Source organism: Oncorhynchus keta, chromosome 29 (assembly GCF_023373465.1).
Source record: "Oncorhynchus keta strain PuntledgeMale-10-30-2019 chromosome 29, Oket_V2, whole genome shotgun sequence".
In the NCBI taxonomy this organism is placed as follows: Eukaryota; Metazoa; Chordata; class Actinopteri; order Salmoniformes; family Salmonidae; genus Oncorhynchus; species Oncorhynchus keta.
The window spans coordinates 28,941,982-28,968,453 of NC_068449.1; the positions used below are offsets into that span (position 1 = coordinate 28,941,982).

General features: G+C 42.0%; 2 protein-coding genes across 3 annotated transcripts; one reads left to right on the forward strand and one right to left on the reverse strand.

Moving 5' to 3' along the window:
* The first annotated feature begins 2,535 nt into the window (after positions 1 to 2,535).
* On the forward strand, positions 2,536 to 7,023 carry LOC118362674 (uncharacterized). The gene is made up of 3 exons (XM_035743211.2): positions 2,536 to 3,381; positions 5,737 to 5,792; positions 6,179 to 7,023. The coding sequence occupies exons 1-3, from the start codon at positions 2,845 to 2,847 to the stop codon at positions 6,279 to 6,281; spliced, it is 696 nt and encodes a 231-aa protein (XP_035599104.1). The 5' UTR covers positions 2,536 to 2,844; the 3' UTR covers positions 6,282 to 7,023.
* A 951-nt stretch (positions 7,024 to 7,974) lies between these two features.
* On the reverse strand, positions 7,975 to 25,679 carry LOC118362675 (uncharacterized). 2 transcript variants are annotated; one of them, XM_035743213.2, is made up of 7 exons: positions 25,455 to 25,679; positions 22,998 to 23,142; positions 12,036 to 12,102; positions 11,699 to 11,768; positions 11,493 to 11,576; positions 11,290 to 11,379; positions 7,975 to 10,698 (listed from the first exon to the last, which is right to left on the reverse strand). In XM_035743213.2, exons 2-7 carry the CDS (start codon positions 23,132 to 23,134, stop codon positions 9,827 to 9,829), a joined length of 1,320 nt encoding a protein of 439 aa, XP_035599106.1. In that variant the 5' UTR covers positions 23,135 to 23,142; positions 25,455 to 25,679; the 3' UTR covers positions 7,975 to 9,826. The 2 variants fall into 2 exon arrangements, with proteins under 2 accessions (XP_035599106.1, XP_035599105.1); XM_035743212.2 differs by having other exon boundaries at positions 22,998 to 23,145; positions 25,455 to 25,678.
* Between the last annotated feature and the right edge of the window lie 793 nt (positions 25,680 to 26,472).

Genomic DNA, 26,472 nt, shown 5'->3' on the forward strand with positions numbered 1-26,472 from the left:
TAATAATTGTTTTATTCTGTGTTGTTACCACATTCAACCCACATAATGCATGGTGCATTTAATGTCTAAAAAAACTATCGAAAACCATTATTATATTTTAGTAATTGTATTTTGTATTTATTTTTGTCTAACTATTTATCAAGTCAGTTATTAAGAAGAAATTCTTATTTACAATGACAGCCTATCAAAATGAAAAAGGCCTCCTGCGGGGGCGGGGGCTGGGATTCAAATCAAAATAAATGAAGTAAAAATATAGGACAAGACACACATCATGAAGTGATCAGAAAGAAACCCCCCTGTTTTATGTCATCTTAAAAGATGGGGGATAATAGTTGGTAATTCTATATATTACAGTGAATTTTAAAGGCATATAACTCCATTTCTGAGAGCATATAAGTTTGAGGGCGTATAACTCAAGTTTTCCACAGACAAAATGTCTGGTAAACATATTTTGAGATGTGTCACTATTAGATCATTAATCCAGTGTCATTAACATTGCAAACCATAAGATGCCCATTTTATGCCAGTTCCAAGATGGTCAAAATACTTCTTTACCCTACATTACTGTAACGATCGTCGTTGGAATGAGACCATATTGTTCATATTTAATGTTCACAAAAAACACTCAAACAAAATGACAAACGGAGAAAACGAAAGCGCACAGTTCTGTCAGGGAAACAACCTAAACAGAAAACAATCACCCACAAAACACAGGTGGGAAAAGGCTGCCTAAGTATGATTCTCAATCAGAGACAACGAACGACACCTGCCTCTGATTGAGAACCATACCAGGCCAAACACATAGAAAAATGAACATAGAATAAAAACCACCCCAACTCACGTCCTGACCAACCTAAAACAAAGACATAACAAAGGAACTAAGGTCAGAACGTGACAATTACAGTGAACTTTGAGGAAACATAATTAAATTCTAAAACATAAAAAATGGATGGTAAACATTTTGTGACAGGTGTGCCACTAGTAGATCAACAATCTATTTTCATTAACATTGCAAAGCACAACATGCCCATATGCCAGCTACAACATGGGAAAAATACGTGTTTTGTCCTATTACAGTGAACTTTTAGGGAACCTAATTCAATCTTAACACAGTAAAAATGGATGGTGAACATTTTGTCACGTGCCACTATTGGATCAATAATCCATTGTGAGCTAAATGCACCATGCATTATGTAGGTTGAATGCTGTAACAACACAGAACAAAACAATGAATACAAGTCCCATGATGGTAGTAACTGCCCATTAATGCTTATCACTTATTTAACCATCATTTATTCACATTACTTTACTTCAGTAAAATATGTCAGTTGTTGTGTATATATCTTACATTTGTTTTAGGCCTATTTGATGACTTTATTATTTCATTCCAAGTCATCATCTCATCTCTATAGAGCTGCTGCCTATGCTGTCTGACAAAATCACTATTTTAGTAGTTCTTCAAAGTAAATAAGGCATACTTTTATGACTGCCGAATACCAACTATCAATAACTTATTTTCAGGTAGAGATACCTCACAAAGCAGCTGATCTCTATCCCTCTAGATTGGCTTTCTTCTGTATCTTCTCTCCGGCTATGATTGCACCATAGAGATATATAGAGGACTCATCTTAATATCTGTGTCTTTATAGCATCTGTGACAGCATGGGCAGCGCCATTGAGGCTACAACCCATAGGAATCCGCACCCAGTTGACTACTTTAAAATGGCAGAAGCATGGAGGAAGCCCTTAATGGGGCTACGAATGCTTAAATGGCCTTTTGGCCACCAGAGGTCTCTATCATTTCTATTGTCTGCACCACACAGACCAGACAAGTAGGCACGCAACGGATTATGGTCATTGTAACTAAATTAATTACCAGGCTCTGGGCGCTAAACTATGTTGAATATTGGCCTGTTGGAAACTACAACTCTCGACTACCTTGCACAGTTCCAGCTTGAGCTGATTTATCTCTAGAGAAACTGTGCATTGCGCTCACTAAAAAAAAATCAATTCATTTCACTTAGTTGCTTAGCACTAGGCCTCTTATGCGATGCAATGGTCATCACACTGGATTAATGATCTACTAGTCGCACACATCTCAAAAAAAGTATACCAGACATTTTTACTAGTCGCACACATCTCAAAAAAAGTATACCAGACATTTTTACTTTTTTTGGACATAGGGGTCAATCAAAGCCTAAAATGTTGTGAGTGCGTGAGTGTGTGTGTCTACTGTATTTGTGTGTCATGACTGTAAAGACATTTTTTCTTTCACAATTTAACATTTGGTAAACACCACCCTGGTAGGCTTCTGCAGCCTCACTCTACCCATAATATCAAAGTTGTTTTTGATAAGGACGAAAATTAATTAAATGAATATTGAATGCATGTGTTTCAAACTGTTTGCTTGGAATGATTTGTACAGTACCTACTGAATCTCTCTCTGACTGCGCATGAGAGCGCATCCGAATCAGTCAGAAAAGACGTGATACCGTAAAGTGTTGTGTACTCGCACGTACAAATTCAGGAGGAGGCTGAAGCACGGATGGCTTGACAGCGTTTTGCAAGCTACGGGTAGACGTCTTGATTGGATCAAATTATTCCACACTTTTTCTTTGTGTTTGTATGATTCCATTGCGCCACAGACATAAGGACCGCTTTCCCTCCAGTGCGTAAGTGAACCACATTTTTTGGTGATCTATTGAGTGGAGGCAAGTTAATTTTTGACCTAACTTCTGAGTTCTTGGATTACTTGGTGGGGGGGCCAAGGGACCTGGCAATGGGAGCGTGCCTTTGCTGTGCCTCGTACATTTTTACAGCCTGGTGCCAAGGGACAACAACAACATGGGAAGCGGTAGTAGTCGTGGAAAGAAGGTTGCACCTGGGAGTGTCAACGAGATAAATGCATTCAAAGGAGATGACAACACAGTCCATGTTTCGAAAGAGGAAAGTCACTTGTTCAAACCATTGAATATACACAAATTGACGAACTTCAATCAGTCACGAAACATAACGCAACAACTGGACTGCCACAGTGAAGGACACGACTCGGAATTTTCAGCAGAGGATGATGACGTTGATATGGAACTGGACCGGGTTCTAGAGGAATATGACAATCGGGAATTGCGTTCCAAAAGGAAAACTTTTGAAAAGACGCTTTTAATCGGGTCAGACACGTATGGATTCTGTAATTCCAAACGGGTCCACAATGAAAGCGATTTCAATTCAACCCCTCACTTGCAGAGTTCTGAGTTGTCGGAAGGGACGGGGGCACATTGTCCATATAACGGTTCTGTAGGAGTCATCAACAAGGACAAGCATGTCTTTCACCACATTTCCAAAGATACACACATTCAGTTCCCAAGCGCCACTCAGGAAAATGTAAGAATATTATTTTAGCTCATTCTGATCAGTGGTGATGGACGAGCATAATCAAATTGACAGCATTTGATTTATTATTTCCTGTTATATAAAATGTTAAAATTACTTAACCAATGGCATTGGTATCTGATTACATGTTTGTATTGTAAAGTTTTCTGCAAACCATATACAGTGCTTTCAGAAAGTATTCACACCCCTTGACAAATGTTGTTGTGTTACTAAGTGGGATTCAAATGGATTCAATTGTCATTTTTTTGTGTGAATGATCTACAGAAAATTCACTGCATTGTCAAAGTGGGAGAAATGTTTTTATTTGATTTTTTATTAATAGAAAATATCATCTAATATATTTTGATTAGATAAGTATTCAACCCAATGAGTCAATACATGTTACAATCATATTTGGCAGCGATTACAGTTGTGAGTGCCGGGGAAAATCTCAAAGAACTTTGCACACCTAGATTGAACAACAACATTGACAAATCTTTCTTTAAAATATTTGTCAAGCTCTGTCAAGTTGGTTGATGAACATTGCTAGACAGACATTTTTTCTGATTACTTCGCCACTATCCCCTATTTATTGCCTTACCTCCTTACTTCATTTGCACACACTATATACAGATTTTCTATTGTGTTATTGAATGTACGTTTGTTTATTCCATGTGTTGTTGTTTTTGTCGCACTGCTTTGCTTTGTCTTGGCCAGGTCACAGTTGTAAATGAGAACCTGTTCTCAACTGGCCTACCTGGTTAAATAAAGGTGAAATAAACAAAAAAATATATAGATATATTCTTTTCAAGTATTGCCATAGATTTCCAAGACGATTTAATTAAGTCAAAACTGTAACTAGGCCATTCAGGAACATTCAATGACGTCTTGGTAAACAACTCCAGTGTATATTTGGCCTTGTGTTTTAGGTTATTGTCCTGCTGAACAGTGAATTTGTCTCCCAGTGTCTGTTGGAAAGCAGACTGAACCAGGTCTTCCTCTGACTTTGCCTGTGCTTAGCTCTATTCCGTTTCTTTTTATCCTAGAAACTCCGTAGTTCTTGCCGATGACAAGCGTACTCATAACATGATGCAGGCACCAGAATTCTTGAAACTATGAAGAGTGGTACTCAGTGATGTGTTGGATTGGATTTGCCCCAAATATAACACTTTGTATTCAAGACAAAAAGTACATTTCTTTGCCATTTTTGTTTGCAGTATGACTTTAGTGCCTTATTGCAAACAGGATGCAATGTTTGAATAATTTGTATTATGTACAGGCTTCCTTCTTTTCATTCTGTAATTTATGTTAGTATTGTGGATGAACTACAATGTTGTGTATCCATCCTCAGTTATCTCCTATCACAGCCATTAAACTCTGACATTGGCCTCATGGTGAAATCCCTGAGCGGTTTAGGAAAGGTGCCTGTATCTTTGCGGTGACTGGGTGTATGGATACACCATCATGCTGAAAGGGATATTCAAAGTCTGCTTCTTTTTACCCATCTACTAAAAAGATGCCCTTTACGAACCATAGGAAAACCTCCTTGGTCTTTGTGGTTGAATCTGTGCTTGAAATTCACCAGTGGACTTAGGGACATTACATATAATTGTATGTGTGTGGTACAGAGATGAGGTAGTCATTTAAAAATCATGTTAAACACTATTATTGCACACAGAGTGAGTCCATGCAACTTATTATGTGACTTGTTAAATCTGAAATCTGTAACTTTTTGGGCGACCCGACCAAATTCACATGGAAAGTGTGTTATGGATCTGTCATTCTCATTGAAAATAAGTTTATGAAATGGTAGATCTGTTCTGTGTTTGCTATTTCTATTCTTCCCATTCTTAAGTTTAGTTTTTGCATCTTTTACTTGCAGTTTTGTACATTAGCTGAAAATACAATAGTTTTGATTATTGAAAATATATTTCACAGCAGTTTAGATGGCACAATGATCATCTACACTACACATTGCTTGTTTTGTCACATAGACTGAAATTAGGCAAACTATTAGAATTTTAGCAACCAGGATATGGCAGAAAAATGTCTGCATATTGCACCTTTAAGCACATTTTTACTCCTGAACTCATCTCGCCTTGCCGTAACAAAAGGATTGAATACTTATAGACTCAAGACATTTCAGCTATTCATTTTTCATTCATTTGTAAACATTTCTAAAACATAATTCCACTTCGACATTATGGGGTATTGTTTGTAGATCAGTGAAACAAAATCTAAATGTTATCCCTTTTAATTTGAGGCTGTAACACAACAAAATTTGGAAAACGTCAAGGGGTGTGAATACTTTCTGAAGGGACTGTATGGTGTTCTCTGACAACTCTATATTGTCAAAACTCTCAACAGGACTTCTTGACAAAGGGAACTTGGGTGGAATCAGTGCCTCGCTCAGAATCAGACTCGTAAGTAACTGCTGATCGGGCAAGATCAAATTCACCTTGAGCATAACAAAATACCAAACCTTTGGGCAGATCAGATTAGTTACCACTTGCAAACAACTGCTTTATTGTGGCTCATTTATGTAGATACTTTTCAACTTGAGAATACGCTATAAAAAAGATGATGATTAAATATTGAATTACACTTTGAAATGATTGTGGAATAGGCCTAGGCTATATTGCCTCTATGGTGCACATTACACACTGACTGTATCCATTACGCATCACAATTTGGTCCAAAGTTTCATCTATAAATCTATTGCTTTAATCTAGGCCCATTTCTGAAACTGTCTCTGCGAGTCAATTTCTTGTTATAACAATTTCTGACATATCTCTCTGTTCCTTCCCAGAGTCCCTGATGATAGCCATGGCCCCTCTCTTTCCACGCCCGTTGTCCTGTATGATGGATCAGAAGTGGACCTGATGGAGACCATAGAGAGAGAGTTTAGTTGACCCCACAGGACCTGCTCACATTTCCTGCATTCACTTTTGGAGAAGCACATTGCTCATTTTAAAGATGTACTATATTGCTCAAATTCTAATAGTTCGCTTAATTTCAGTTTATGTGTCAAAACAAGCAAGTTTAGTGTAAGGAATCATTGTACCATCTAAATCGCTGTGAAATATATTTACGATAACCAAAAATATAGTATTTTCAGCTGTTTGAAGCTGGTGTACACAACCGCAAGAAAAATACGCAAAAACTGGGAAGCATAGAAGCATAGAATTGGAGCACATAGAACAGATCTACCACTCCTTAGACTTGCTTCCGATGACAATAAAAGATCTACAATAACAGATCTACACATTTCTATGTGAATTTGGTCAGGTCCCCCCAAAATGCAGGACAACTTTTGAACCAAGGAGTTGTTGTTTTTTTGTTATGAATTGATGATAGGTGCTGTAGCAGTCAGTTGAAAAACAATACTGCATTTGCAGCACCATGCAGGGCACCCACCGTCAACTGATTTACTAAACTATGAATTTTCTCCATGGTTATGTCTCTCAATGGCTAATAGACAGAACCATCCATTTCCATGTGGAATTCAACATCAAATCGGACCACAAAAATGCTGAAGGAACAATTCTTTCCACGGTCGTATAAATATTTGTCATTGAGCAATGTACTTGTGGTTTTGTATTCTTACTGTTGCATAACTTTAGAATAAAAGAGCTGAAGGATGTTGCACTCATTTCCACAAGGCTTATGGGCATGCTATACTAGTAGAAGGAAAGTCATATTTGTTCTCTCCATGCCTACTTTTGAAAGGTATGTGCTAGGTTTGTGTATTTCTGTTTCATTTCCTGACCACAGTTCCTGCGGTCTTTCCACCCTTCCTCAGAAGGAATATACAGCAGCAGTGGTGATTTTAAAATTCAAATATTGACTGGCCAAACTCAATCAACAAAGCTCATATGCACCAAAACCAGTACACTACACTGGCAACACATTGAATGCACTTATAACCAATCCCAGAAATGAGTTTTGAGCCACATACACAAACTTTATAACTTTTGGGTTACGATCAGTGTATGTCTACTTCCCATATCTTTAGCTCTTTGCACAGAAGGCCGCTGTAGTCGAGTATAATGTTATGGAATAAACTAGCTAGTCATCGCTCTGCAATATAACAACACTTTGCAAGTCTGCCTGCCTGTTACAAAATAACCCGGTTAGCAATATGCAACATTTATTACGCTATTGCTTCGCTTCATCTATTGCACAGTTAGTTCGGATATGATATATTGTTGTGACAGGAAATAACAGATTTGCATGCAAATCTCTTGGATATTGGTGGCGCTCCGCCCCACCTGCCTCACGTGATGGATCGGCAGCAGGATTTTAGAGGAGCTCGATGTGGCCCCTTTTTTGGCAACTCACTTTCCACTGAAAGAGAGAAATCCAGTCACAGATCTTCAGTTCTTACTACCCCACTGTGGTGAGATACAGGAATTGCTTCTGCACATATATCCATTTACACGCAATATATTGAATTGGAACAGTGATATATGTGTTGAATTTCGCTATGTCCCATCCTCAATGTGATATTTCAATAGTGGCTTAATTTCAGATTGTGACATTCACTCCCTCAATGGTTGAGGTTTGCAATGTAATATTTCGTAGTAAATTATGGCCAACGGGATGTACTAAATACTCTTTATTACATCTGTCCTCTTGTATTTCAATCTGCTTATATGTTCTAATAATGAAAATGAACATTTTACAACACAGATTTACATAGTCCATAAATCCCAAGTAGGATGAACTTCCGAGTGGTGCAGCTCTCTAAGGCACTGCATCTCAGTGCTAGAAGCGTCACTACAGTCCCTGGTTTGATTCCAGGCTGTATCACAACCAGCTGTGATTGGGAGTCCCGTAGGCCGTCATTGTAAATAAGAATTTGTTCTTAACTGACTTGCCTAGTTAAACAAAACATTTAAATGATTTATTATACCTCACATGGAAAGATTTGAATAAATAAATAAACTAGCTATGGCTATTATATTGTTTTGATGTCCATTTAATTTATTAATATACATGCATGATTTATTAAGAATGCACCAGTATAGTCATTATAGTATTACGTTTGTAATTCTAGAGAGAGAGAGTCTTAGTTGAGCCAGTTGAATGAATCTCAAAGAAACAAAAACTCCTAGATTTATAATTGTGTAATTGCCATGTCACGCTGTAATGTGTTAGTACATACAGACATAAAGGGTGCATTCCTCTGCCTAGGTGTTGCTGATGCCTGCCAGATCTTGGACCTGGATAGGTATTTAACGTATTAGCTAACCACATCGTATGTTATAACAATCTGTTAGTCGATGACACAGTCGTTGACGTGGCACTCAACCTTTGGTTGATGCATGCAACATCTGAGCAGGGGAACAGCCTACTCTGGTACATGTTAAGGGACCCAGTTCTATTCTGGCTCGGGGTTCGTTATGGAATGCATAGCATGGCATTGAGTTGGAACAGCGTTTGCAAAACCAATGCAATTACTTGGTAGGAGGATAGGATACTGAGATACCTGTCTCATATAAGAGTATATTAGATAGGGAAGTGTTACTTTCTATTTGGACTGGTTACAACCCTTACCCTCATCATCAGATATATTATAAGTGTAGAAATAAGGCACAGATGGTTGAGTATACAGTGCATTTGGAAAGTACCCCTTGACTATTTCCACATTTTGTTACGTTAGCCTTATTGTAACATTTATCATTTAAAAAAATCCTTAGCAATCTACACACAATACCACATAAAGACAAAGCGAAATAGGTTTTTAGACATTTTTGCAAATGTAAAAAAACACACAAAAAATACCTTATTTACATAAATATATAGACCATTTAACATGAGATTCAAAATTGAGCTCAGGTGCATCCTGTTTCCATTGATCATCCTTGTTTCTGCAAATTAATTGTAGTCCACCTGTGGTAAATTCAATTGACTGGACATCATTTGGAAAGGCACACACGTGTCTATATAAGGTCCACAGTTGACAGTGCATGTCAGGAAAAGAAACCAAGCCATGAGGTCAAAGAAATTGTCCATAGAGCTCCAAGACAGTATTGTGTCGAGGCAGATCTGGAGAAGGGTACCAACACATTTCTGAAGCATTGAATGTCCCTAAGAACACAGTGGCCTCCATAATTCTTAAATGGAAGAAGTTTGGAACCACCAAGACTCTCCCTAGAGCTGGCCGCCCAGCCAAACTGAACAATCGGGGAGAAGGGCCTTGGTCAGAGAGGTGACCAATACAAACCTGATTTCGCTTTGTCATTATGGGGTAATGTGTGTAGATTGAGGAGGGGGAAAAAAACAATTTAATCAATTTTAGAATAAAGCTGTAATGTAACAAATGTTGATAAAGTCAAAAAGTCAAGGGGTCTGAATACTTTCCGAATGCACTGCATATACATTCAAATAGCATTGAGTACATAAAACACATTTGCGGTGCTTTTTAAAAGTCTAAAGGGATATTCTACAATGATCATTCTTCCATATCTCCTCTTCTTTCCGGTATTGGAGGTAAATATTCCTCCTCTTCCTCTGGCGGAGGCACAGGGGGTGGGGTGGGGCACTTACTAAGCTTCCTGCTCACCCTGGCATACATTGGATTCCAGCCCCTGTCACTCAAACCATCCTCTACCTCCTCCACAAATGAGAGAGGGCTTGTCAGGTCAAGCCCCTCCCCCGGGTCTGTGCCTGTAGTTTTTATTGGCTCATTGTCAGGCAGTGTGGTTGCGCTCAATTTCTGGACCAGTTCAGCTATGATCTCATAGTCTGGGCTTGCCAGGTCCGATGGCATTGTGACCATGGTTGTGTCATTGTCAGGCTGTGTGGTTGATTTGTGGACCAGTTCAGCTATGGTTTGATAGCCTGGGGTTGTCAGGTCCACTTCCACAGAGGGATCATCAGGTGTGAGCTCACCAAAGATCTCATAGGTGTGCTCGGGTCGGACCCCCGGGGAAGGCCCCTGGTCCTCACCCTCCACCTGACCATCTTCTTCAAGCTGAGCGATAAAGTTAGAGCTGAATTCTGCAGGGGCCTCCAGGAGGTCAAGGTCGTTCACGATGGGGATATTGAAGGGGTCAGTGTCATTCACAATGTGGATGTCGACAGGTTCAAGGCTGTTCACAATGGGGGCATCCACAGATGCAAGGGTGTCTATGATGAGGGGATCCACGATGGGAGCATCCAGCACCAGGGTGTGAAGAACATTCATGATGGGTGTTTCCAGGGTGTCCCCTGAATAGACAGGTGGGGGTACGGACTCGAGGGGGCTGTCATCTTCCACCACGGATATCGGGGCTGGTATAGAGTGGAGCTCGGGTGTGAAGTTCAGGACGTCCCTCAGGTCCCCTACAAGGTGAGAAAATAAGAAAATAATAGAGGAGAGTCACTTAACCTGAAGCTTAGCCAAAGAGAGATTGAGCCTCATTAGTTTCTGCATGTGGCTATGGAACCCTGACCTGTTCACCGGATGTGTTATCTTGTCCGGACCTGCTGTTTTCGACTCTCTCGCTACCGCACCTGCTGTCTCTAACTCTGAATGATCGGCTATGAAAAGCCAACTGACATTTACTCCTGAGGTGCTGACCTGTTGCACACTCTACAAGCCATGTGATTATTATTATTCGACCCTGCTGGTCATCTATGAACGTTTGAACATGTTGGCCATGTACAGTTATAATCTCCACCCGGCACAGCCAGAAGAGGACTGGCCACCCCTCAGAGCCTGGTTCCTCTCTGGGTGTCTTCCCAGGTTCCTGCCCTTTTTGCTAGCCACCGTGCTTCTACACCTGCATTGCTTGCTGTTTGGGGGTTTAGAATGGATTCCTGTATAGCACTTTGTGACATCTGCTGATGTAAAAAGGGCTTTATAAATATATTTGATTTGATTGATTGGTTGATAGTTTGAGAAGTGCACATGGGTGATTTGAGGTAGCCTACCGATGTCGACGGTGGTGGGGGGGGGAGGAGATATTGTCATCATGGCCACAGGGGTTGCGTTGGCCATCTGCAAGGCACCTAGAGAATCACCTGCAGGACATCAAAACACACCTGTAATACTCACCAACTACTCACCAAACGTGTGTGAAAGACACATGGGAGAAATGCGTAGGGAGATACAGAGAGAGTGATGAAGGCAGTACCTTGGTGATCGGGTTTGAACCTGATGCCATCCTGCTCAGCAGGAAGCTGCTCTGGGACACGTTCTTCAGGTATGTGACTGAAATCTAACCACGGAGGAGATGAAAACAGAACACACACTGTAAGACAACCCTTCTAGCAGATCTAGAGGAAGCCTCGCTTACAGCTGAAATTATAAACACAGAGGTGTAACAGTTTGGTTTCCCACCTCTCTCGTTTTTTCTGATGTCATTGATCATGGGGTTCTCCCTGGCGGCCAGGGCGTCCTCCAACTTTACCTGTCAATCAAAAACACTCAGGTAATGACATCACAGTGTACTGGGTTCATCATTTCGCTGTCATTGGTCTCAAGACAAAGTAGTCTCAAAAGGATTCCATCCACCGCATCCCTCCCTCCCTTCTCTCTTCAACCCTTTGATCCATTCTACACCTTCCTTGCTTCCTCCCTTCCTCCTTAATCTCACTACCTCCTCTCTTACTGACTTCTGTGTAACCCTGGTCAGGACATATCTGCTGTCATTGTTGTTGCTTGTCTTGTCTCTCACCACTCTCATCAGCTGTGACTGGGTGCTCCCCACCTCCCCACCACCGTCCTGAAGCTCAAAGGATTGCCTGTGGAACACAACACAAACTCGAGAATCCGAACAAGTACAACAGATATCTACTGATGCTTACAGAATTTCAAAGAATTTGGTACACTCCCCAATATTCAACAATGCATGAAAAAGCATTTACTTTTAGAGTCAAGTGCACAAACAATAAATGGTTCACCATTAGCTAATGCATATCAGCAACAGTATCTATAAACAGTATATAAAGTGATTATTTGCTGGTAACAGACCTGTATTTATAGGTGTGTTCATGATATACTAGCACTCACACTTTGGTGCTATCAAATCACTGTTTGAAGGTGTTGGATTCTGGCATGAAATATACTTATTCATGTTACCAAACTAGAACCTATTGATTACTTTACACATATAAGAAATGTACATGTCAAAACAAATCATAGTTTATTGGTCACATACAAGTGATTAGCAGATGTTACGGTGGGTAAAGCAAAATATTTTCTCTTCTTGCTCTGACAGTGCTGTAATATCTAACAAGTAATATCTAACCAATTACACAATATATACCCAATACACACAAATTAATTCATTAAGACTATATACATATATGGATGAGCGATGTCAGAGCCTAATGGACTAAGATACAGTAGAATAGTATAGAAACAGTATATACATATGAGATGAGCAATGCAAGATATGTAAACATTAAGTGACTAAAATACCATAGAAGTATAGAATAAAGTATATACATATGAGATGAGTAATGCCAGATATGTAAACATTATTAAAGTGACTAGTGTTCCATTCCTTAAAGTGGCCAGGGATTTCTAGTCTATGCCTATAGGCAGCAGCCTCTAATGTTTTAGTGATGGCTGTTTAACAGTCTGATGGCCTTGATATAGAAGCTGTTTTTCAGTCTCTCGGTCCCAGCTTTGATGCACCTGTACTGACCTCGCCTTCTGGATGATATCGGGGCGGTGGCTCGGGTGGTTGATGTCCTTGATTATCTTTTTGGCCTTCCTGTGACATCGGGTGGTGTAGGTGTCCTGGAGGGCAGGTAGTTTGTCATCTGGAGAGCCTTGCGGTTGCGGGTGGTGCAGTTGCCGTACCAGGTGGTGATACAGCACAACAGGATGCTTTCAATTGTGCATCTGTAAAAGTGTGTGAGGATTTTAAGTGACAAGCCAAATTTCTTTAGCCTCCTGAGGTTGAAGAGGCTCTGTTGCACCTTCACCACACTGTCTGCGTGGGAGGTCCATTTCAGTTTGTCAGTGATGTGTACACCAAGGAACTTGAAGCTTTCCACCTTCTCCACTGCAGTCCCGTCGATGTAGATAAGAGAGTACCCTCTGCTGTTTCCTGAAGTCCAAGATCATCTCCTTTGTTATGTTGACGTTGAGTAGACTGTCTTGTCTTCGTTGGTAATCAAGCCCACTACTGTTGTGTCGTCTGCAAACTTGATGACTGAGTTGGAGGCGTCCTTGGCCACACAGTCATGGGTGAACAGGGAGTACAGGAGGGGGCTGAGTACATACCCCTGTGGGGCCCCAGTGTTGAGGATTAGCAGAGGAGGAGGTGATGTTTCCTGCCTCCCCCACCTGGGGGGCGGCAGGTCAGGAAGTCCAGGACCCAGTTGCTCAGGGCAGTGTTCAGACCCAGGGCCTCAAGCTTAATGATGCACTTGGAGGGTACTATGGTGTTGAATGCTGAGCTATAGTCAATAAAAAACATTCTTACATAGGTATTCCTCGTAAGGGAGAGGTGATATGATCCTTGTCTAGTCTCTGAAAGCAATTCATGATGACAGAGGTGAGTGCTACGGGCGATAGTCATTAAGTTCAGTGCAAAGAATTTGTTTAGCCTGTCCGGAAGCAAGACGTTGGTCTCTGGTTAGGGTAGGTTTCAATAGTCACAGTGGGTACTACATCTACTATACACTTCCTTATAAACTCAGTCACCGTGTCCGTGTATGCGTCTAGATTATTTTCGCAAGCTACCCGGAACATATCCCAGTCCACGTGATCAAAACAATCCTGAGGCGTGGATTCCGAATGGTCAGACCAGCTTTGAATAGTTCTTAGCATGGGTACTTCCTGTTTGAGTTCCTGCCTATAGGAACGGAGTCGTGGTTCAGATTTGCCGAAAGGAGGGCGGGGGAGGAATTCCGGAAGTTTGAATAGCTATGGTCGAGAGTCTTAGCAGGGTAAGTAGTACAGTCGATATGTTGATAGAACTTCGGCAGCCTATTCCTCAAAGTTGCTTTGTTAAAATTCCCAGCTACAATAAATGCAGCCTCAGGATATGTGGTTTCCAGTTTTCATAAAGTCCAGTGAAGCTCTCTGACGGCTGTCATGGTATCGGCTTCAGGAGGGATGTAAACGTCCGTGGTAATGACGGAGCAGAATTATCTTGGGAGATAATATGGTCGGCATTTGATTGTGAGGTATTCAAGGTTGGGTGAACAAAATTACTTGATATCCTGTATGTTCCTTTAATTACACCATGAGTCGTTAATCATGAAACACACCCCTCTGCCCATCTGCTTCCCAGAGAGATATTTATTCCTGTCAGCGTAATGTACGGAGAATCCTGTTGGCTTTACCGTCTCTGACAGAGTATCCCGAGAGAGCCGTGTTTCCACGAAACAAAGTATGTTACAGGCCCCAATGTCCATCTGGAAAAAAATCCTTGCATTAGCGAGTAATATACTTGGAAGCGGTGGGTGGCCTCCTAAATCGAACCAGCAGGCTCACTTAAGTGCCTCTCCTCCGCAGGCGATGTTTTTGGATCGGCCTCTGGAATAAGTTCAATTGCTCTGGGGAGAGTGAACAAAGTATCTGCTCCAGGGAAGTCGTATTTCTGGTCGTAATGCTGCTAGTTCTAGTGAGTTACCGCTGCTCAGATATCCAATAGTCTGGGATTGAATCCCAGAACAACAGCAAAAGTATCTATATCCGCAGTAAAACAAGTCCTATGTCGACATAACCTGAAAGGCCGCTCAGCAAGGAAGAAGCCACTGCTCCAAAACTGCCATAAAAAAACGACAGACTACGGTTTTCAACTGCACATGGGGACAAAGTTCGTACTTTTTGGAGAATTGTCCTCTGGTCTGATGAATCAAAAATATAACTGTTTGGCCATAATGACCATTATTATGTTTGGAGGAAAAAGGGGGAGGCTTGCAAGCCAAAGAACACCATCCCAACCATGAAGCATGGGGGTGGCAGCATCATGTTGTGGGGGTGCTTTGCTGCAGAAGGGACTAGTGCACTTCACAAAATAGATGGCTTCATGAGGTAGGAAAAGTATGTGGATATATTGAAGCAACATCTCAAGACATCAGTCAGGAAGTCACAAATTGGTCTTCCAAATGGATAATGACCCCAAGCATACTTCCAAAGTTGTGGCAAAAGGGCTCAAGGACAACAAAGTCAAGGTATTGGAGTGGTCATCACAAAGCCCTGACCTAAATCCTATAGAAAATGTGCGGGCAGAACTGAAAAAGTGTGTGCGAGCAAGGAGGCCTACAAACCTGACACCAGCTCTGTCAGGAGGAATGGGCCAAAATTCACCCAACTTATTGTTGTGGGAAGCTTGTGGAAGGCTACCCAAAACATTTGACCCAAGTTAAACAATTTAAAGGCAACGCTACCAAATACTAATTGAGTGTATGTAAACTTCTGACCCACTGGGAATGTGATGAAAGAAATAATAGCTGAAATAAATCTCTACAATTATTCTGAAATGTCACATTCTTAAAATAAAGTGGTGATCCCAACTGACCTAAAACTGGGAACCTTTACTAGGATTAAATGTCAGGAATTGTGAAAAACTGAGTTTAAATGTATTTGGCTAAGGTGTACGCAAACTTTCAACTTCAACTGTATATATTTTAATATGTGTGTTCTGCTGTAGCCTACATTGATTTATTTTACTTGAACTCGGACTCGGGAGAGACGAAGGTCAAGAGCCATGCGTCCTCCAAAACACTACCCTGCCAAGCCGCACTGCTCGCTTAACCCGGAAGCCTGCTGCACCAGTATCCAATATGTAGGAGGAAACACCATCTAGCTGCCACAAGGAGTCGCTAGAGCATAATGGGACTTGGAAATCCAGGCCGGCTAAACCCTCCCCTAACCCGGACGACGCTGGGCCAATTGTGCGCCACCTTGTGGGTCTTCCGGTCACAGCAGGCTGTGACACAGCCTGGGATTGAGCCCGGCGCTGTAGTGACGCCTTATGTCGCTGCGCCACTCGGGAAGCCTTTAAGGTCAACAGTTGAAGGGAGAAGACACTGCTGAGATGGGGGCCATAGGGGCCCACCTCAAAGACCATCTGATCAATGTCCTATCTCATACACAATTCCACGCCCAAGAGGGTCCTAGACTGAGTTTCTGCCAAACAACAGAAAAGGTGTGTTTATCTTGGACACACAAGGAGGGGACACCTAGTCGTAAGTACTGTATATGCTTGTGTGACTTGTGTCTGCAGATGAAGCACCCAGTGGGTGAATAAACTTGGTTTAAGCTTTTTCTAGTCATCTGTTTGAGTTTTTACTCTGTTTGTTCAGAACCTTACAAATGTATGTATATTCTCTCTTGCTCGGAAAAGAAAGGTTGAGAGTGAAGCAGAGTGAAGTATCTGAGTGATTCACCGGTGGGGTCGTTCTGTACATTATGTACGGTATTTGAAATGTGTCGTTTCGTAATGTAGAGAGAGGAGAAGAGAGAGTCATATGCCTCATACCACAGGAATTCCGGAAGCCACCAAACCTGAACGTTCTGTCTGTCTGGAATGTCTGTGTGTGTGTGTGTGTGTGTGTGCGCGCGCGTGTGTGTGCATGCGTGCGTTTGAGATAGACAGACATATTTTGGTTTATGATTATCTACAAGACAAAAGACAATACGGCATTCAAAGACAATGTCTCAGGTGTAGAGTATCATGACATTGATCAATCATACATTGATAATGATCCATAAGTACACTCACATCAAAATCAAATCAAACTTCATTTGTCACATGCGCCGAATACAGCAAGTGTCGACTTTATGTGAATTGCTTACTTACAAGCCCTTAACCAACAGTGCAGTTCAAGAAGCAGGAAATATTTACCAAGTAGACTCAAATAAAAAGTAATACAATAAGAGTAACAATAACGAGGCTATATTCATGGGGCACCGGTACCGAGTCAGTGTGCGGGGGTACAGACTAGTTAAGGTCATCTGTACATGCAGGTAGGAGCGGAGTGAGTAACAATGCTTAGGTAACAAACAAACAGCGAGTAGCAGCAGTATACACAGGGAGGGGGGGGTCAATGTAAACTGTCCGCTGACGATTTTATGAATTGTTCAGCAGTCTTATGGCTTGGGGTTAGAAACTGTTGAGAAGCCTTTTCGTCCTAGACTTGGCCCCCCTGTACCAGAAAAAATGGTCAATAACTTTGGTGACTGGAGTCTCTGACAATTTTATGGGCTTTCCTCCTTTCGCAAGCTACCCGGAACATATCCCAGTCCACGTGATCAAAACAATCCTGAAGCGTGGATTCCGATTGGTCAGACCAGCTTTGAATAGTTCTTAGCATGGGTACTTCCTGTTTAAGTTCCTGCCTATAGGAAGGGAGGAGCAAGATGGAGTCGTGGTTCAGATTTGCCGAAAGGAGGGCGGGGGAGGAATTCCGGAAGTTTGAATAGCTATGGTCGAGAGTCTTAGCAAGGCAAGTAGTACAGTCGATATGTTGATAGAACTTCGGCAGCCTAGTCCTCAAAGTTGCTTTGTTAAAATTCCCAGCTACAATAAATGCAGCCCCAGGATATGTGGTTTCCAGTTTTCATAAAGTCCAGTGAAGCTCTCTGACGGCTGTCATGGTATCGGCTTCAGGAGGGATGTAAACGTCCGTGGTAATGACAGAGCAGAATTATCTTGGGAGATAATATGGTCGACATTTGATTGTGAGGTATTCAAGGTTGGATGAACAAAATTACTTGATATCCTGTATGTTTCTTTAATTACACCATGAGTCGTTAATCATGAAACACACCCCTCTGCCCATCTGCTTCCCAGAGAGATATTTATTCCTGTCTGCGTAATGTACGGAGAATCCTGTCGGCTTTATCGTCTCCGACAGAGTATCCCGAGAGAGCCATGTTTCCACGAAACAAAGTATGTTACAGGCCCCAATGTCCATCTGGAAAAAATCCTTGCATTAGCGAGTAATATACTTGGAAGCAGTGGGTGGTGTGCGTGCCTCCTAAATCGAACCAGCAGGCTCACTTAAGTGCCTCTCCTCCGCAGGCGGTGTTTTTGGATCGGCCTCTGGAATAAGTTCAATTGCTCTGGGGAGAGTGTACAAAGTATCTGCTCCAGGGAAGTCGTATTCCTGGTCGTAAAATGCTGCTAGTTCTAGTGAGTTACCGCCGCTCAGATAACCAATAGTCTGGGATTGAATCCCAGAACAACAGCAAAAGTATCTATATCCGCAGTAAAACAAGTCCTATGTAGACATAACCTGAAAGGCCGCTCAGCAAGGAAGAAGCCACTGCTCCAAAACTGCCATAAAAAACGACAGACTATGGTTTTCAACTGCACATGGGGACAAAGTTCGTACTTTTTTGGAGAATTGTCCTCTGGTCTGATGAATCAAAAATATAACTGTTTGGCCATAATGACCATTATTATGTTTGGAGGAAAAAGGGGGAGGCTTGCAAGCCAAAGAACACCATCCCAACCATGAAGCACGGGGGCGGCAGCATCATGTTGTGGGGGTGCTTTGCTGCAGAAGGGACTGGTGCACTTCACAAAATAGATGGCATCATGAGGTAGGAAAAGTATGTGGATATATTGAAGCAACATCTCAAGACATCAGTCAGGAAGTCACAAATTGGTCTTCCAAATGGATAATGACCCCAAGCATGCTTCCAAAGTTGTGGCAAAATGGCTCAAGGACAACAACGTCAAGGTATTGGAGTGGTCATCACAAAGCCCTGACCTAAATCCTATAGAAAATGTGTGGGCAGAACTGAAAATGTGTGTGCGAGCAAGGAGGCCTACAAACCTGACACCAGCTCTGTCAGGAGGAATGGGCCAAAATTCACCCAACTTATTGTTGTGGGAAGCTTGTGGAAGGCTACCCAAAACATTTGACCCAAGTTAAACAATTTAAAGGCAATGCTACCAAATACTAATTGAGTGTATGTAAACTTCTGACCCACTGGGAATGTGATGAAAGAAATAATAGCTGAAATAAATCTCTACTATTATTCTGAAATGTCACATTCTTAAAATAAAGTGGTGATCCCAACTGACCTAAAACTGGAAACTTTTACTAGGATTAAATGTCAGGAATTGTGAAAAACTGAGTTTAAATGTATTTGGCTAAGGTGTACGCAAACTTTCAACTTCAACTGTATATATTTTCATATGTGTGTTCTGCTGTAGCCTACATTGATTTATTTTACTTGAACTCGGACTCGGGAGAGACGAAGGTCAAGAGCCATGGGTCCTCCAAAACACTACCCTGCCAAGCCGCACTGTTCGCTTAACCCGGAAGCCAGCCGCACCAATATGTAGGAGGAAACACCATCTAGCTGCCACAAGGAGTCGCTAGAGCATAATGGGACTTGGAAATCCAGGCCAGCTAAACCCTCCCCTAACCCGGACGACGCTGGGCCAATTGTGCGCCACCTCATGGGTCTTCCGGTCACAGCAGGCTGTGACACAGCCTGGGATTGAACCCGGCGCTGTAGTGACGCCTTATGTCGCTGCACCACTCGGGAAGCCTTTAAGGTCAACAGTTGAAGGGAGAAGACACTGCTGAGATGGGGGCCATAGGGGCCCACCTCAAAGACCATCTGATCAATGTCCTATCTCATACACAATTCCACGCCCAAGAGGGTCCTAGACTGAGTTTCTGCCAAACAACAGAAAAGGTGTGTTTATCTTGGACACACAAGGAGGGGACACCTAGTCGTAAGTACTGTATATGCTTGTGTGACTTGTGTCTGCAGATGAAGCACCCAGTGGGTGAATAAACTTGGTTTAAGCTTTTTCTAGTCATCTGTTTGAGTTTTTACTCTGTTTGTTCAGAACCTTACAAATGTATGTATATTCTCTCTTGCTCGGAAAAGAAAGGTTGAGTGAAGCAGAGTGAAGTATCTGAGTGATTCACCGGTGGGGTCGTTCTGTACATTATGTACGGTATTTGAAGTGTGTCGTTTCGTAATGTAGAGAGAGGAGAAGAGAGAGTCATATGCCTCATACCACAAGAATTCCCGAAGCCACCAAACCTGAACGTTCTGTCTGTCTGGAATGTGTGCGCGCGCGTGTGTGTGTGCATGCGTGCGTTTGAGATAGACAGACATATTTTGGTTTATGATTATCTACAAGACAAAAGACAATACGGCATTCAAAGACAATGTCTCAGGTGTAGAGTATCATGACATTGATCAATCATACATTGATAATGATCCATAAGTACACTCAAATCAAAATCAAATCAAACTTTACAGACTAGTTAAGGTCATCTGTACATGCAGGTAGGAGCGAAGTGAGTAACAATGCATAGGTAACAAACAAACAGCGAGTAGCAGCAGTATACACAGGGAGGGGGGGTCAATGTAAATTGTCCGCTGACGATTTTATGAATTGTTCAACAGTCTTATAGCTTGGGGGTAGAAACTGTTGAGAAGCCTTTTGGCCCTAGACTTGGCCCTCCTGTACCGCTTGCCTTAACCATGTACCAGAAAAAACGGTCAATAACTTTGGTGACTGGAGTCTCTGACAATTTTATGGGCTTTCCTCTGACACCGCTTATCATATAGCTCCTGGATGGCAGGAAGTTTGGCCCCAGTGATGTACTGGGCCATTCGCACTACACTCTGTAGCGCCTTATGGTCAGATGCCAAGCAGTTGCCATACCAGGCGGTGATGCAACCGTTCAGGATGCTGTCGATGGTGCAGCTGTAGAACCTTTTGAGGATCTGGGGACCCATTCCTAATCTTTTCAGTCCCCTGAGGGAAAAAGGTTTTGTCGTGACCTCTTCACGACTGTCTTGGTGTGTTTGAACCATGATAGTTTGTTGGTGATGTGGACACCAAGGAACTTGAAACTCTTGACCCGCTCCACTACAGCCTCGTCAATGTTAATGGGAGCCTGTTCGGCCCGCCTTTTCCCGTAGTCCACGATCAGCTCCTTAGTCTTGCTCACATTGAGGGAGAGGCTGTTGTCCTGGCACCACACTGCCAGTTCTCTGACCTCCTCCTTAGAGGCTGTCTCATTGTTGTCGGTGATCAGGCATACCACTGTTGTGTTGTCAGCAAACTTAATGATGGGATTGGAGTCATGTTTGGCCACGCAGTCGTGGGTGAACAGGGAATACAGGTGGGGCTAAGTACACACCCCTGAGGGGCCACGTGTTAAGGATGGCAGACATGTTGTTGCCTACTCTTACCACTTGGGGGTGGCCCGTCAGGAAGTCCATTTGCAGAGGGAGGTATTTAGTCCCAGAGTCCTTAGCTTAGTGATGAGCTTCGTTGGCATTATGGTGTTGAACGCTGAGCTGTAGTCAATGAACAGCATTTTAACATAGGTGTTCCCTTTGTCCAGGTGAGAAAGGGCAGTGTGGAGTGCGATAGAGATTGCATCATCTGTGGATCTGTTGGGGGCGGTATGCGAATTGGAGTGGGTCTAGGGTGTCCGGGAGGATGCTGTTGATGTGAGCCATGATCAGCCTTTCAAAGCACTTCATGGCTACCGACGTGAGTGCCACGGGGCGGTTATAATTTAAGCAGTTTACCTTTGCTTCCTTTGGCACAGGGACTATGGTGGTCTGCTTGAAACATGTAGGTATTACAGACTCGGTCAGGAAGAGGTTGAAAATGGCAGTGAAGACACTTGACAATTGGTCCGCGCAAGCTTTAAGTACACGTCCTGGTAATCATTCTGGCGCAGCGGCTTTGTGATTTTTGATCTGTTTAAAGGTTTTGTTCACATTGGCTACCGAGAGCATCACACAGTCATCCAGAACAGCTAGTGCTCTCGTGCATGCTTCAGTGTTGCTTGCCCTAGAAGCCAGCATAAAAGGAAATTAGCTCATCTGGTAGGCTCGCGTCACTGGGCAGCTCGCGTCTGGGTTTCCCTTTGTAGTCCGTAATAGTTTTCAAGCCCTGCTACATCCGACGAGAGTCAGAGCTGGTGTAGTAGGATTCAATCTTAATCCTGTATTGACACTTTGCTTGTTTGATGGTTCGTCTGAGGGCATAGTGGGATTTCTTATAAGCGATTAGTCTCACGCTCTTTGAAAGTGGCAGCTCTAGCCTTTAGCTCGATGCGAATGTTGCCTGTATTCCATGGCCACTGTGAGTATTCCTACATATACAACAGGTACATTACTTTTCTAGTCATGGTTTAGATGTAAAATTACTCTCTCCTTAGCCACAGTTGATGGGACAAAGTCTTCTAGAATCTCAGAAAGAGTTGGGATTAACCTGAGGCCGTGGTGTACTGTATGGAGGGATGAACTAGTTGTAGTCTCGAGCACTGAGCTCCATGCACGTTTCATTCATACATTTACCTACACCTCATTCCTGTAAGCATGCCATATAAGTTCTTGTACACTTCTCATACATATGTAGCTTCTTAATTCGAGCCAGTTTGCTACAGGAAAAAAATCCTGCTGCTTTAGGAATTGTGAATTATTACGTGGATTATAATTAATTTACATGTTTGTAGGAGTCTATACATATTTTTAAGGGAAAAACAAGTCTGAAATTTCAAAGTGAATATTTTTAAAGCTCAAATACACTACACATGTTACATTTCATGCATTGCAGTAAAGTTATCCTGCTACAGGATGATCAAATTAAGATCCTACATCTGTAGGCGTCAAATACTTTCTATAATGGAACAAAATAAGAATGTTATAAAATGAATCTATCACTGACCTTCCACAGATAGTGCAGAGGGCCAGGAGGATGATGGAGAGGAGGAGGAAGAGCAGAGAGAAAACAACGACCTCTATAGAGAATGATTTCGACACTGACACTGCCCATGACTCCATGAACTCTCCCACCGGCGCCATGGCAACTGCTGCTGTAAGGGGAAACAGTGAGTGAGAGAGGTGGAGAGAAAGAGAGAGAGTTTGTGGGTGCATACATGCTTTCAGAGTGTGCTTGGGTGAAGTAAAAGCGTTGGCTCATCTACTGAAAGAAGTGTTTAGTTTGTGTATAGTTGTGATTGATGGTGTCAATTTGTACTTTTATGGTTTCATGATCAAAGAGAAGTTGACAAAACAAAGCATAGCACACATTTGTGCACGGAGAGGATTAATCTACTTACTCATTGAAAGATAATTCAAGAGAGTTCGTGTATGCACTTATTATTACAGTATAGGATTGAACTCTTTGTATATTCCCAGCCCTGCCTGCACCCATGTCTGCTTAAGGAAGTGTAGGCTGCTTGCTTATCCACTTCAGGGTGAGGGGATCTGGTTATGCCATTACAGTAGATGGTAAGTTAGTAAAAACGTTGCTCCTATCTTATGCAAAACAGTCAGGGATTTCTATTGCTGGCAGTATTGATCACCAATATTTATCAAAAAAATGTGCCTATCAGAATAATGCACACATGCAGACAGACAGACAGACAGACAGACAGACAGACAGACAGACAGACAGACAGACAGACAGACAGACAGACAGACATCACTTACTGTACTTAAATACCGAATTATCAACAAGTGTGCAAAACATTCTAAGAAAAGTAAAACATTGAAATAGAAACAGTGAAACAAAAGAAAACTGACATACACTGTGTACAAAACATTAGGACACCTGCTCTTTCCATGACGTAGACAGACTGACCAGGTGAATCCAGAGGAAAGCTATATGATCCCTGATTGATGTCACTTGTTAAATCCACTTCAATCAGTGTAGATGAAGGGAAGGTGACAGGTTAAAGAAGGATTTTTAAGCCTTGAGGCCATTGAGACATGGATTGTGTATGTCTGCCATTCAGAGGGTGAATAGGCAAGACTACAGATTTAAGTGCTTTTGAACGGGGTATGGTAGTAGGTGCAGGCACACCGGTTTGAGTGTGTCAAGAACCGTAACACAGCTGGGGTTTTTTACACTCAACAGTTTCCCGTGTGTATCACAGGGATTATTTCTTGACGGTTATAATCCAATCAAATTCATAACCCAGAGCCATCTGTCAAATAAGTGTCAAATAGCAGAAGGAAAAATACACAGGCTTTTAATTGACATTTAATACACCTGATAACTGATATCATTAACAATGTTTATATTCTATTCTACCATTCCAAGAATGGCCTCATGTCAGTTCCATTCTGTGTTCTCTGAAACCCTTTCACCTGTTCGGAGAGGTCTCACTGCCACTGCCAATCAATGACCCGTTGATTTGAGCCAATCAAAATGGGCTGGTGTTGATTGAAAAGCATTTAGACACAAACCTGTGCTCATACAAAGGCATGTGCTAATTCTACTGCTCACTCTGTACTTGATGCGGCCTACACGTTGTTCAAACAATTCAAATTATATTTTGAAATGTAACTTTTTCTTTCAGGTTACCCATGAGCAAATACTGTAGTCCTAATGTACAAACACACACACACACACACACACACACACACACACACACTGTATGCTTGCACAAAGGAGCAGGTTGTTTTGACCACACCTGAAAACTCACTCTAAGAACAGTGTCAATGAACAGACTTCTCCTGCCGCCTCAGACTTAGACTGTAGCCTACGGCAAATTGGGTTGTTAGTAAAAGTGGAAATGGACGTTTCTACATTCTGCAGTTTATTCATTGACAGCCTTGAACACACAGGACAGAGGGCAAGTACTGAACAGTGCTCCTGTGTTTGTGTTATATGGTCATTAATGCCTTTCACTGTACAGGTGTTGAAGGCTTTAATACTGAAATACACACTATCTTTCTCCTTTGAAAGGCTCTTGTTGTGTTGTTTTATTGGTGTGTATTGTTGTCTGGGAATTGGGATCAAGCCATTTTTGTTGTTCTTGTACAATACTGTGACAAGGGATTAGTATACAATGATATCAAACTGGCAGCTATTTTAGCAGTGCACAGCAGCCCCCAACTGATGGTTAACCCTTGATCAGTGATGCATAGTGTGTTGTGACCCCAGCTGTGTGTGTCACTGAGATGAAAGCGAGAAAAGAGAAGAGAAAGACCACTTAATACATTGAAGGAGAGAAAGGGGAAGATAAACACTTAGCAGATGGTAGATATTGTGTATGACAGTGTGAGGAGTTTAAAAATGAAAACAAGCATATACAGTATTCATGGAGTATATACAGTATTCGGGCAAAGGCCCACAAGCACACACACGCACAGGTGGAAATAAACAAGTACTCACAAAGTAAAGAATTTTGCAGGGTCGGACAGCTGACCTTGTCACAGACGGTCAACAGACAGCAACACCTTCTCACCCAAATGTACCATGTCAATATGGCACACCACAGCCACCACCTCTCTCCCTCTGTCGCTGTCTCTGTCTCTCTCTCTGTCTGTCTCTCTGTCACTGTCTCTGTCTCTCTCTCTGTCTGTCTCTGTCTCTCTCTGTTATCTTGTCACTGATCTCGGATAGCATTAAGCAGCAAGTAACTTTGGAACTTTACTTCCTCATTCTCTCTCTCCCCACCTCTTTCTTTCTCTCTCTTTCTCGCTTAATGTGACACACATCACAGCAAAACGGAAACATTCGCGGAATAATAGCTAAGATTCCCATTAAGTTCCAGTCACGGTTTTATCTAACATTAAGATGATGACATCATCATTAGGATGATGACATTCAAAGAATGTTTTTGATAACAAAATGTTGTTGTTTTTTCTTCAGAAAATGTTTTCAATGAAATATATTTGGAATGTTCTCCTTACATTCACTTACATTCACTAAAATGTTTTGCACAACATTTGGAGCGACTGCCTCAGAACATTCCTCGTACTTTCTCAGTGGGTTTTCAGGTAATGTAATAGCACAATGTACTAGTAATGTACTAGTACTAGTACTAGTTTTTAGGTCATACTGCCGCAACAAAATGTCAGAACAATGGAAATGGAAAACACTAAGTCTGTCCAGTTGTGATGACATTCTTACAATGTTTGAATCAGGGCGCACAAAACATTACCTCAAATGTTCCCAGAATGATAAAATTACATTTTGAACAGTCCGTGGTGGTTTATTTTTCCGTGTGTTACCTTACTGTTGAGGAAGTTAGTTGTACAACAATCCATGTAGAAACACATATGGCACTTATTTGGAATCACATGACATGACAATGTACAAACATACAGTAGTTTCACTGTATTTTGTTGTTAGCCGCAAGCAGAGATCAAACCTGGGAGCTTTTGAGTGTTATCCTTGGAATGAAACC

Excerpts from the sequence above, each read along its gene's own strand:
- LOC118362675 (XM_035743213.2), bottom strand. The coding sequence starts at position 23,134 with ATGGCGCCGGTGGGAGAGTTCATGGAGTCATGGGCAGTGTCAGTGTCG. Across the intron at positions 11,769-12,035 it reads AGTCACAGCTGATGAGAGTG|GTAAAGTTGGAGGACGCCCT; the intron begins GTGAGAGACAAG and ends TTTGATTGACAG. Across the intron at positions 11,380-11,492 it reads GTTCAAACCCGATCACCAAG|GTGATTCTCTAGGTGCCTTG; the intron begins GTACTGCCTTCA and ends GATGTCCTGCAG.
- LOC118362674 (XM_035743211.2), top strand. The coding sequence starts at position 2,845 with ATGGGAAGCGGTAGTAGTCGTGGAAAGAAGGTTGCACCTGGGAGTGTC. Across the intron at positions 3,382-5,736 it reads CAAGCGCCACTCAGGAAAAT|GACTTCTTGACAAAGGGAAC; the intron begins GTAAGAATATTA and ends AACTCTCAACAG. Across the intron at positions 5,793-6,178 it reads CCTCGCTCAGAATCAGACTC|AGTCCCTGATGATAGCCATG; the intron begins GTAAGTAACTGC and ends GTTCCTTCCCAG.